Source organism: Penicillium subrubescens (assembly GCF_028828155.1).
Source record: "Penicillium subrubescens strain IBT 31985 chromosome Unknown utg000004l_segment0_segment0, whole genome shotgun sequence".
Taxonomy (NCBI): Eukaryota; Fungi; Ascomycota; class Eurotiomycetes; order Eurotiales; family Aspergillaceae; genus Penicillium; species Penicillium subrubescens.
In genome coordinates, this window is record NW_026643154.1 from 824,496 (window position 1) to 837,228 (window position 12,733).

At 50.9% G+C, this 12,733-nt stretch overlaps 4 protein-coding genes across 4 annotated transcripts; all 4 read right to left on the reverse strand.

Moving 5' to 3' along the window:
- Positions 1-236: 236 nt before the first annotated feature.
- On the reverse strand, positions 237-1,811 carry N7473_005395 (pentachlorophenol 4-monooxygenase; the record flags this gene model as incomplete). Its single annotated transcript, XM_057151335.1, has 1 exon — positions 237-1,811. One exon carries the CDS (start codon positions 1,809-1,811, stop codon positions 237-239), a length of 1,575 nt encoding a protein of 524 aa, XP_057009140.1.
- Positions 1,812-6,468: 4,657 nt separating this feature from the next.
- N7473_005396 (putative MFS sugar transporter) lies at positions 6,469-8,201 on the reverse strand (the record flags this gene model as incomplete). The annotated part of the gene is made up of 2 exons (XM_057151336.1): positions 6,469-7,568; positions 7,637-8,201. 2 exons carry the CDS (start codon positions 8,199-8,201, stop codon positions 6,469-6,471), a joined length of 1,665 nt encoding a protein of 554 aa, XP_057009141.1.
- Positions 8,202-9,364: 1,163 nt separating this feature from the next.
- N7473_005397 (uncharacterized protein) lies at positions 9,365-10,959 on the reverse strand (the record flags this gene model as incomplete). The annotated part of the gene is made up of 2 exons (XM_057151337.1): positions 9,365-9,708; positions 10,245-10,959. The coding sequence occupies 2 exons, from the start codon at positions 10,957-10,959 to the stop codon at positions 9,365-9,367; spliced, it is 1,059 nt and encodes a 352-aa protein (XP_057009142.1).
- A 573-nt stretch (positions 10,960-11,532) lies between these two features.
- Positions 11,533-12,621, reverse strand: N7473_005398 (ribosome biosynthesis protein MAK16; the record flags this gene model as incomplete). Its single annotated transcript, XM_057151338.1, has 2 exons — positions 11,533-12,418; positions 12,563-12,621. 2 exons carry the CDS (start codon positions 12,619-12,621, stop codon positions 11,533-11,535), a joined length of 945 nt encoding a protein of 314 aa, XP_057009143.1.
- Between the last annotated feature and the right edge of the window lie 112 nt (positions 12,622-12,733).

Here is a 12,733-nt window from a genome sequence, read left to right on the forward strand (position 1 = left end):
GAGGGTCAAATCCAGGCCCCGGTATTCTTTTTTTCCCTCATTCCTTTTTCTTTCGTTTGCTATTGCCTTCTGCTTCTGCACGGAGTAGTGAATCGTGCCTTCCAAATGTATTCGTTTGCTGTCCCCACTTTTCTACTCACCAAAGTGGGTCTACTGCCTGTGCGTCTGTTGTAGCTATGGAGGTATAGGATGGAAGTTCTCATCTTGTAGAAATTCGTATGTACATTAAAACTCAGTTACAAAGTGAACCAATCCCCTAATGCAGCTTTCAAAGCATCAATATCGTGCTGCGCATCTTCTTCCACCACCCATGCAACGATTCCATCAGGTCGAATCAACAAGGCACTCAGCCCACAGTTCTCCTTTGCCTCTGGAGCAAGATAATCTACCTTCCCAGAATATTTTCTATCAACAACTGATTCCAGTTCACTACTGTTCCCAAAATCAAGAAGTAACCCCCGTCCCTCCTCAAGCTTCGAGCCAAGCCTAGACCCATTCCCAAACTCGAAATCAGGCGCACTAGACCCAAGAAGCGGATGTGTAGGCCTCGACTCTTCGCCAAGTTTATATCGCTGCGAAAGTCCCCAGATCCGATCAATAAACAGATTAGCCCCATCATCCGTCTTGATCAGATCTTCCGTCAGGGCGCGCGTAGCCCGACCAAAGGCATCCGGCCTCAGCGCCGTGACCTGCGCACGAGTCCAATCAAGAACCGACGCAGCAATGGGGTGTCTCTCGCTCTCGTAGGTATCGAGAAGAGTCAGATCATGCGTATTCCCAGAATCCTCTCCCTGGCCTTGGTCCCGCTGAACTATAGCCGCAAGCTTCCACCCCAAATTCATCGCATCACCTAGTCCGACATTCAGTCCTTGCCCGCCGAGCGGAGAATGAATATGCGCTGCATCACCGGCAAGAAGAACGCGGTTCCTCCGGTAACTTGCCGCCTGCATTGAACGATCGGTATAACAAGAAGCAAGATGCACATTTGTAATCTTCACATCTGTCCGACCAATAGCCCGATCAAGGACCCGCTGAAGGTGATCGATCGTGATATCACCCGCGCGATCGAAGTTCGCCCCGTCAAATTCAAGGAGATGAAAAGCGCCATTCTGCACTACGTTGATATACATCCCCGTTTCAGAAACGTTGAGACCAGGCTTCAACTTCTCGCGACCTTCTATCTCGACATGCGTTGCGTAGCCGGTGAATTGGGCATCTGTACCGACGAATTCGAAGCCGGCTTCTTTTCGAACAACGCTGCGCCCACCGTCACAGCCAACGAGCCATTTGCCCCGAAATGACTCGGAATGGTCATCGTCTGTTTCGACTGTAACGCCTGCCTCATCCTGCGAGATACGGCTAACAGATCGACCGCGGAGAATCTTCACGCCTAGACTCTCCACCCGCGCCGTTAGGACCTTCTCCACTTGATCCATCGTCGTTGGACCCGGACCAAGCGCCGGACCTGAGAGGCGGTACTTCCAGCGTTGCAAATCGAATTGATTGGCATTTATTATGATGCCGGCGAAGTGGCCGCCGAATTGGAAACCTGGTTTCTTGCTCGGTTGGTACTTTTGCCTTTCGTCCAGATTGAATAATTGGCCTAGTAAACCGCGGCGATAGAATGCTTCGATGGATTGGATGTTTAGGCCTCGGAGGCCTAGAGGTCCGGATTTCCAGGGCGAGTCTTGTTGGGTTGTTCGTTCTAGGACTAGGACTGCTATTTGGCGGAGACTGAGTTCGTGGGCGAGGAAGAGGCCGACGGGTCCGGCGCCCGCGATTATCACGTCGTATAACTTGGACTTGGTCATGTTGGACTGGAGGTGTGGGAGGAGTATCGGGATATTCAAATGGCCCGTACGATATAATGTATTATTCTAAATTCCCTCGTCAGAAAGGTTAAGCTTTATAGTCGCTGGGTAGTCCCTATTTGACTTTTGCTCGGCGTTTCGCGTTGACCGAGCTAGACACAAACCCTAAAACCTAAAACCCGAACCCGCCCATAGAAACCCGCCCTACGGCTACCCGCCCCACGGGCCGGGTGGGTCTTAGTCAGCGGACCGTGGGCGGGTTTGATCTTTTAAAACCCCGACCCGCGACACCCCTAATCTAGCACTTGCAAATACCTAACCCACTTTAAAGATGGCAAAAAACATCGACCCCTGGCAACGTAAGAGGATTGTTTATATGATACGCAGCAATAACAGACTCACTACACCGCAAATGGCAAATGTGGCGCCGTGTAGTGAGCGCTCGATCACTAATCTACGCAAGAACTTGCGGTTACGATCTAAGGTTGGGTTTTTTGCTTCTATGGTCTGGCTTCTAAATTCCAAGGGAGTGGGAAGGGTATAAACGGCTGTTCTATGTAAATACTTTGACTTGAATAGCATACAACATTTTAGTTCCCCAGTATCAAGGTGATCAACACTTGACTCTCTTTAACGTTATTTTTGATTCCAGGCGTTTGCTTGCTGACAGAAGAACAACTTTGTTCATGTAATATTTTCCAAAGTTTGCTATACCTTTTGTCAACGTCATGTGCAAAATTGCTTGCTTGTTAAGAGGAACCGCTTTATTTAAGAGGCTTCCCTTCTCCGTCTTCTCTTTCCTTTCTCTTCTTCCTTTCTCCAACTCCCACCCTTCTCCCCTCTCTTCCTTGTTATACCAAAGCGGCTACCTGTTGAGACTCTTTGCTATAACCAAGTTGAGCCAAGCAGTGGCAGTATACTCTTATTTATACCCAAACTGGAGTGGCTACAGCTTCAAGAACGACCTGTTGATGGAGTGGTGGCACATCACAACTCTCTCTCTGTGTGCGTGTGTTTGTGCTGTGGCAGCGAGTTTAAGGTCGAGACGTGAGGGAGAAAAGATCATGCCAAGATCATTCGATTTAATGTCATGTGAGTTCAGCAGCACTATTCAAATCATACCACGCTAACAATAACAAAGGGCCTTGTTGAAGTCCTTGACTACGAGAACGGATGATCGAGTCTACACATGAATCCTCAGCTCGGTGGAGGAAATGCAAATCCTCAACCATGAGCCAATCGACCAGCCACTCCCGCAGCTGTGGATAGAGCTGTGCATAGAGAATGCTTTTTTATGGCAATCCGCTGGAGAACCCGATACCGCCATCACATGATACACCTGGTGAGATCAAGAGGGGCGCCAAGAGGCTAAACAAACAATACGCACTCTGAGGACAGCTCCCCCACCTGGTGCCTTGGTTCAGATCGTTCTCGGTGACACCCAGCCGTCTTCAAGACCTGGCCCGTAACGGCTCTGGACGATATCTTATAAACAGGGAAGGTTTCTCCAGAACCAGAACTCGCCATATTGCTGCATGTGCACGGAGTCTGATAGAAACTAGAAACTAGCGAAGCGTGCGGTCAGTCACTCACTGCTCCTGAGACCCTTCGCTATGTCCTTCGTGCCAAACGAAAGTGGCCCACAACGATTGCCAGATTTACCTCCAGTCCCTCCACTCCTTCTAATCCTTGGCTCTCTATTATGATTTTCCGTCAACTTGGAGACTGCAAAAACCCGAGAGGTCACTCTCTCCGGTATACTTGGGAGCTTTACCGTCACCAGTCAGCCCTCTTATTGATAGAGAGAAAGCAATGAAACCCGGCTTCGACTGCGTGGGAGCTCACCGAGCTCATGGGGCACGCGTGCTGGGTTTTCGTTTATGCTACGCCGTGCCTTGGTTCCTGCGCATAATCGAGATGCCCAGATTTGATCGTACTGAGTCTACATTGGCCGGTCCCACCGCAGTCACTGTTTTCTAAATGTCACTTGAGAAGCGAAATGCTAACATGCAAGCCAACGATAAGACAGCCAAGAGTGACAACTATTGTGTCTCGAGGTTGGTACTCCATGCATAGCTCCACTCAAACTATACTAAGCGCTCATGCTAACTGCTGTTTCTTGGTAGCGTTGTCTCTGGACACTGCATCTTCCATTAAACAAACGCAGGGAGGGCACTTTCCGGCAAGTGGTCGAACAACCACAAGCAATCAAGGCACCGCCATGGAAAACCACTGGTTGCTATATTGTCTACATATTATCTACAGAAGAAGGATGGGACTTCGCTGGGGCAAATGATGTGGTATACCCTAATCCAGAACGACGGTTCATCGCTCGAAAGTTCAACCAAAATACCTGCAACTCTTCTTCGGATGAGTTCCTACTCTATTTCTACGTTCAATGCATGAACGCCAATTCTGCTCCTGCATCAACTTCTTTCTCTAGCTCCGACATCACATTTTATTCGCGACATCCTCGATCCCACCCTCGGTTGCAATTGACCTTGACAGTTCTGAGAAGGACAGCATGCCAAAGAAACCCGGTGGATTTACTCCAAGATGCCCCCACCAAATATTCGAAGCAATATTCGAGGACGCTGTGGAATCCAGGTCATAGGAGAGAGAGCCATGAGAGATGAATCGCAAGACAACACAATGGTACGCAAGTTTGTTATATACTTCCCCATTGGGAGTGCTTGGGAATTATTTCCCCCTTTCTGCTCCCCTTGCTAAACGAAAAGACCCTAGCTCAACTGTGAGACCGTGACGGAATCTACCTGAGAGCAGTGAGCATCCATCACCTATCTTTGTCAGAAGCGGATAGCGTACTATCAATGTTTGCTCGGGTGCAATGCCAACGCTCCAGACTCATTTCGATGAATGTTCTTGTTGACCAGAATAACCTTGCGGTGTGAAAACTGGCAATTTCGGCTGGTACCCACCCAAGCCCACGGAGGAAGAGTACCAGGAGAGTCTCGCCGAGGGTAGAGAAGACTAATCCATCCAACATTTGAAAGCTTTGGCATTTTCCGTCTTTGCCTTTCTTTCATGCCATTCTGGCTTCATCTTTGGCCCTCTACTGTGCTATCTGCGATTATCTTATATAATTCCCCGATTTGCTTTACCAATCTTCTTCTCTTCGCAATGGCCAAGCTGCACGAAGCCCCATCAATCATTGATATAAACTCACTAGTAAGTCTTTCCCTTCACCATGGACAACGCCGCATTTCTCGTATGACAGGGCTCTATGGCATACAAAGGGTCTATCCTCAATCAAGATCAGTGGCTAATCAATCATATAGCTCATTTGACAGGCCTACACTATGTGGACTGGAAGCAGAAAATTGTATTTCCTCTGCCTCGCCTGATTAGGGCCACCACAGCGTACCATTTGGAAACCTCTTGGCTACTATCCGGGTCCGCTACCCAGATGAAGCGACAAGCATGATTGGGACTATATGGACTTGGATCTGTGCGGCATGTGTGGACGGGGATAACCTCTGATGAATTAGGGATAGAATAACGGGAAATTCATTCCGATCTACTGGACACATTACCACGGAGTTTCCAAGCGTCACCTATGATATGTTGTAATGTGTTTGTTACTTTGCTTTCACTTGAGGGTGATTGTCTCTAAATTATTTTCCCCCTTGGAATAAAATGAAAACCCGTCAGACATTGCTCTTTCCAAATCAAAGAAAGCATAAATACGTTGAAGCCTCGGAGTTTTGAACTCCAGCCACCAAACTCGCCGGCGCCGGTGCTCAGCTTTGCGAATAGCCTCATCCCAGGTCCCAAATCTCACCACCATCCACCTCAACCTCAACTTCAACCTCAGATAACACACAAAACTCTCATAATAATACAATCATTATGATAAAAACATACAGATAAATAAATAAATCAAAAAAAAAAGAAAGAAAGAAAGAAAGAAAGAAAGAGAGGCCAAACATCCACACCCAGTAACAAATTACTGAATGTATGCCAAGTAAGCTCCTCCATCGATCGGCTCCAAGACACCAGGGGTACGTAGGACGCGATCACCTCCACCGCAAACTAAGTCGCTGGGGACATTGGACACATGCGCTATTCAACTAGACCACAGGGGCATTTCGTTGAAATGGGGATGGTTCTGATCCCCTATATGTTTGGGATGGGAGGGTTGGGGAAGGAAGGTGCGGTGCCTAGGGTGTGGGGGGAGCAAACAATTTTGATAGCCATTTTGGGAATAGGACGGCTGGTTGTTTGACCTGAGAAAGAAATTCGGATGGTGATTGAGAGTGGTATCAGCCTTGTTCATTAGGCGTATATCTCAACTGCATACCCAGAGTTTTTGTTAATAAGGTTGATTGGCAAGATATTAGTACTTAACTTGGGCCTAAATTGTAGCTAAAGGATACAGAACCATTGAGGACTCAAGTGATAGTCCCCCGCCGATAGCTTTTTTGTACGAGTAATAATTTACTGCAAGAGGAGTGACTTTTTTTTGTAACGAGTATTGTCCAATAAGAGTAGGGGGGTATATTTCAGTGCCATCATATGACAGCCATCATCACTATAGAACGTGCTCATCCCAGAACATTCAACGTAAATCTTAACCAAAAATACAAAGATCATAACAACCACATCAAATCATGACCAAGCCAGCCACTCCTTACCCTTAACGGTAAGGCTCCGGCGAGAACACCTTCCGCAGACGCAAATGCGCCAGGTCCTTGATAACCTGCGAAGTCTGCTTAAGGTTCTGCTTAACAATAACCGAAGTAGGCTTCGAGAAAAGCTCATCAATCTCCTCAAGAGACTTATTCTTAGTCTCAGGCATGAAGATAATCTGGTAAATCCAGCCAACAACGGCAATACCACCGTAGAAGCCGAGCGTCAGACCAATACGGGTCATCGACTCCATCATGCGGGTGAAATTGTAGGTGACGATGAACGAGCACAGGAACAGGTTCGCGTCGGCGGTGGTCATACCGTAGGAACGGAGGTAAGTGGGGAATACCTCCGAGGGGACGACCCAGGTTAGACAAGCGTATGAGCCGAAGAAGCCCATGTACAAGATGATACCGGTTAGGTAGACGCCCTGAGCAGCGGCGGGGTACTTAGTGTAATCGATGGTGTAGCCGACGCCGACGAGGATCAGACCGACGAAGAAACCGGGCAACATGACGTTGGCCCAGTAGCGGCGGCCGAAGCGTTCCATGTACAAGACGGCGGGGATGGTGCCGATGAGAAGCGCGCCACCGCCAACGAGGGACATGAAAACGGAGGTCTTATCGTCGAAGCCAATGTTCGTCATCAGGGTGGACATGTAGTACATCACGGCGTTGACACCGGTCAACTGGCCGAGGACGATCATGATGTTGGCGTAGACGATGGCACGGCGGGCACGGGGCTCGGTGAAGAAGTCCATCCAGGCGTACTGCTTGGTCTTGGACTGCTCCTCGCACTCGGCAGTGACGGCCTGGCGCATGCCCAGGAACTCGTCCTTGGCTTCGAGGTCGTTGAAGCCGCGAATCTTCTTCCACACGCCGTAGGCTGCGACTTCTTGACCCTTGTGCATCAGGTAACGGGGACTCTCGGGCATGAACAGCATACCGACGAGGAGGATGGTGGAGAAGATCAGAGAAGAACCGAGGATGTAGCGCCAGTTACCGGGGACGCTGACGAACATGGCGGCAACGGCATATCCGAGTACTTCACCCAATGCAATATTGAGCTGGTAGAGCGAGACGAGGTTACCACGGATCTTGCGCGGGACTATGGAAGTTCAAGCATGTTAGTCTCAAGTTTATATAGTGCGCTCTCCCGGTGAAGAAATGACTTACCACACTCCGCAACGTAGACAGGAACAGTACCACCTTCCAAACCAACACCCATACCAAGGATGAAACGACCAGCGAAAATCATGCCAAAGTCAATAGCGCCAGCCTCCAGGGCAGCACCAATAGTGTACAGAATGCAAGAAACAATAATAGCCATGCGACGGCCAAGATACTCGTTGGCGGGGGACAGAATCAGAGCACCGCCGACGGCACCAAGAGGCATACCAGCGTTAACCAGACTGTTCATCGAATCGGACAGGTGCAAATCACGAGGGAGATAGAGGTTGGCACCACTGATCAGGGACTGATCAAGACCAGAGAGGAGACCTCCCATCGAGGCGAAAGCGACCAGAAGATAGGTAAAGAGAGCAGGGTTGGACAGGGTGAGCTCGAATCGCGACTTGGGCAACGTCTGCAGCTGCTCCTCTAGCAGTTGCAGCTCGGAGTCCATGGCCGCTTCATTCATCTGGTTCTCCAGCTTCTGCTCGTGGACATCGTCGATCTCGAAGGCGCCGGCCTCCTTGTGGGAGTCGTGGGGCACCTCGCCATCCTCCTTGAGGTCGGACATGGTGGGTATGATTATGCACCCTTGATTGCAAGGGATGCGGGGATAATATATAAAGAGTAGATGAGGAAAAGAGAACTATGGATCAAAGAAGAAACCCCAGAAGAAGTGACAAGATTGTCTCAGGGTCAACAGATTTGATCCCAGTCTGGGGAAGTGATGAAGATGATGGAGAAGGTCAATGGTCAAGAATGAAGACCTGGGGAAGAAAAACGAGGGGGGAAACGAGGACTATTTGAGGCCGATCTTCACAGTACACCACACCACCTCCGATCAACACTTTTGAATGACGACCGGAAATACACTTTGTCGCCCAAACTCTGACGACAGCCACGATAGTGGAGAAGCGTCGGGGAAACTGTAAAAATATGAATCAGAAGTGCCCCAGTTTCTCCCAGAGTCCCAGGTCCATCTGGAGTAGTATGTACTCTCTACGGAGTACTCCATCTGTTTTGGCTCAAGGGTGTGGAGAAAAGGACCCATCTACCCAGCCGGGCCAACCACGGATTCGGCCACGGCGCCCGTAGCCCTCAACCGGCAAGAAGACTGAGGAGAAGACCAGGGACGAAAACGCGGGCGCTCACCGGCCATCCAAGACTGGCATAGTTGAGCCAATGGAAAATGCATCAAAGTGCCCGGCAGAGATTCCAGAATGTGGAGGAGGCAAGGCCGGGGAATTCTGGGGGTTTGATCGGTCGTTTGGGCGAATGACAGTGGCTGCAAAGCTTAACTAGTCGCAATCCCAAAGGTTTTTGGTTTTCGGGCAGGGCGTTCAGTATACTTCAGAGGCAAAGCCTGTTTGGACCTGCCTGTGTCCAAAAGGCCTTTAATCTGATTTGCGCATTTGGATAATAGTCTTTCTCAATCACTGCGCATCATCGGGACTGCTCTTCTGGAAAATTCCCGGCTTCCCGTACTTCGCAGTACACGATGTTCGGCCTGGCAAGTGGATACATCCAGTGAGTACTGTAGTCTTCCTGCGGCAGAAGACAAAGCCGAGAGTGAGACCAGGGCCGAGACGAGAACGACAAGACTCGGGGGCCCGCAACCCCGAAAAAAACACGGGCCCATTACATGGACCAAAGACGGGATTGGGGATGGCTTCGGACAGTGTCCGGCTTGGATATGGAGCAACAATCACCAGGTGAATTGTAAATTCGACCTCATTACGCATCCACAACGCGAGTTGGGGCAACCCCATGGAGTCCTGCAGTGCGTATCGGCGACACCTCGGCGAAACGCTGCATCGGCATCCACTCAGCGCTCAGGGCCATGCCGGGCCGGAGCCAGTGTGGGACGACGATCTGCACGACAATTTGGATGTGAGGAAACCAGGTTCCGAACGTTGATGCAATGTGGATGGTTTTTGGAGGATTACAAACCCAGAACGGTAGGACACCATGGTCCAACACGGGATACTGGATATGTGAGTTTGGCTTCCCCCCAGCGATCTCGGGGCGCTGGGAATTGCGGGATTTTCCCATCTCAGATAAGCCGAGGATCTCATTCGCTGGAAGTCAAAAGCTTGGTGGGTGGCGGCACTGGTGGCTTGGCTAAGCGGATCTATGTCCTCCGTAGGAAAGTCTAGTGAGCGAATGAAGCTGGAAGAAGCGAGAGATGGGATGATGAGCTGGGAGTTGACATCCCACGCAGCTTTATATTCCAATCGCTGGGCGTGTGTCATCGCGTGTTATGACCGTGCTGGCCTTGTGGGGGTGGATTGTGTTGGGTATATGAAGAATAATCAAGAGTCGAGACTCCGATGGAGGTGAAGCCATCGCAGCCATGCAGACCAGACCTGGCATTACATCATGCTAAATTTCAACGACTTTGGAGGACAGAACCTAAACGAACAATAACTTCCGGGTGGATACTAGACTCCATGATGATGAACCTTCTTCATTGAACGAGTTTCAAGGTTTGATTTACAACCGGAGAAATGAAAAAAGCACAGACACGTAACAACAGGAAATGATATCGAACTCCAAGCGCCATGCTGACGGGCAATGCAATCAATCCCAATGCGACCCCATATTCCCCGCTTACCACTACCACTGTCTTCCTCCCACCGGCTTGCGAACGCTCGGATCGATATTCCCTGGACTGGGGGATCGTCCCCCATGCAAACGTGCCCGCAGCCGCTCCTGCGCCGAGCCTGCCCCAGACCTACTATCCTGGCTAGACCGCCCAGACTGCGTGGACTGATAGGATCCAGAACGCTGGCTCGGCAACGGACGTGCCCCAGCCGGATGCAGCCCACCCGATGAAGGTGAGTGAGACTGCGCGTGCGAGAGCTGGGGCGGGGGGGGGAGTTCACAGGGCCGGGGGGAGCACTTTGGGCAGGTGTCAGCCCTGAACCGCTGGCACCACTCGCAGCGCTGCCACGGCCACGGCGGAGACTCGACGTCTGCGCACTTCCGGGAGATGGTGCGCCTGAATCACCCCAGAGATCTCCTAGACCACCACCCCGGCCGTACGCACCGGCGGGAGCTTGCCCGTATTGTCCGGAGGAGGCGGTTGCGATGGGACGGGGTGCAGCGGAGGCTGGGGCCTTTGGGTCTGGAGGGAGCCAGCTAGGGAACGGCCGTCCCTTTTCTGTGTAGTATGCTCGGAGGGCGTTGGAGATGTGCGAGCAGTCTTCATTCTCCGGGTCGTCTTTATCGTCGCCTAGTGTGATGGCCCGGCGGAGGCTGTTGAGTCTGGACCCCAGGACATTGGAGATGGAGGACGAGGAGGTAAACGAGGCAAGGTACGAGCTCATTTTGCTGCTCTGGGTATGGCGAGGGATCGGTTGAACGACAGTGTGGTCGAGCAAGGTGTGGGCTGTAGAGGACGGCTTCAATGTGGGGTGGGGTGAATGCGGAGTTACAATCCTGCAGGAACCCAACAGAGCGGAAATAGAAGCCGGGCCGAAGTGGGTGGAATTAGAGATTGGGTCAGTCTTGCAGCTGAAGACTATGGGAATTGTGTTCCACAAAAGAGCCGGCTTCTGTGGGGTGACAAAGAGGTGAAGTTGAAGAGTGGCGGGCGTGAAGATCGCCCAGTGAAACACAAACCCATGACGATAGCACGTGACCTCATACTAGGTTTCAGAAGAATCGCGGGTCAAGCAATCTGTAACGAAGAGACAACAAAACAGATAGAAAACGTAATTAATAGACATGAAATAGTATCTAAGACCCATATTGACAGATATGTATAGCAATTGATGCAACAACTGGGTATGATGCCCGATCATAGTAAAACACATCGAAAGAAAAAAGAAAAAAAAAACTCAACCCATAAACGCCATGCAAGATCACATAAACTTTTCCCAACCCGTTCAGCGAATAGTTTACGCCATAACATGATCCTTGCCAACACCCTCGGTCTCGTACTCGATCTCGATACGAGGGCCCTTCTTCCGCGGCTTGACCTGGGGAGCAGCATGCTTGCGCTTAGCACCGGGCTTAGGCTTCTTCTCATCCCCGCTAGGCGCGCTCTCGTCGTCGCTCTCATCATCCTCATCGTAGTCATCGCTGGAGTCAGCCGAGTCACCACCCAGCCAGTCCTCAATGTCCTCCAAGTCCTCCTCCTCATCAAGGTCGCTGACGTACTCAACCTCACCAACACCCTCCTCCTCATCCTCAATCTCCTCACCATCATCCATGTCCTCATCGCGCTCACCCTCGCCAGCACGCTCCAGACCGCGGAGAACCTTCTTCCAGATATTCTCATCAACATTAAGCGGCTGATCACCATAGGCACCGCTACGCAGACGCTCGATAAGCTCACGCTCAATCGCACGCTCCACTTTGGCCGCAGACAAAGCCTTCCGCTCACGAGTATCCTCACGCCGGCGGATCTTAGGCGCCAGCTTGGGCACAATCTTCTCGCCGAGACGATCCTCCTCCTTGGCAATGTTCCTCATGCGGATTTGCACCTGCGTCAGGCGGGTGAGACGCTGCTTGCACTTGTGGACAAGGAACTTGGGCCAGTAGATCAGGCGCTCGTCGAGTTGCTCCAGCGCCTTGGCGTAGTTGGAGGACAGGCGCACACGTTCCCACCACTTGCTGGGCATGTGGGCACGTTCGACGGTCTTCATGTACAGGTACATATTTCCGGTCTCGGGGTCGGAGCGCACTGTCGCATACCGCGAGTTGGCAAGTGGGCAGGACTGCCGATTGCACAGGCCAGTGACATTGTGTTCATTGCGGCAGAAGTTTTGCTCCTTGGTAGTTCTATATCAGAGAAAATTTTCGAGGTTAGCAAATTGCCTTCTCTATCTTATTTTGCAATTCAATGTCAAGTGCCGACGGTGTCTAGACCGACACACGGACGCTGGACAAATATCTGGGTGTTGGTAAATTAAACCAAACACTCACTTGAGTTTGTAGGAGCAAAATTGCTGGTTGATAACCTGCCAAACGATCTCGTCCGACATGATGGGCAGGGAGCGATGTGGTGTTCGGTGCTGGAGAGCCCGTGTCCCAGGTGTTGATCGAAGAAAAAAAAAGCAGCGGTCACGTGAGACGTGCTTATCGATAAGCCTGCCG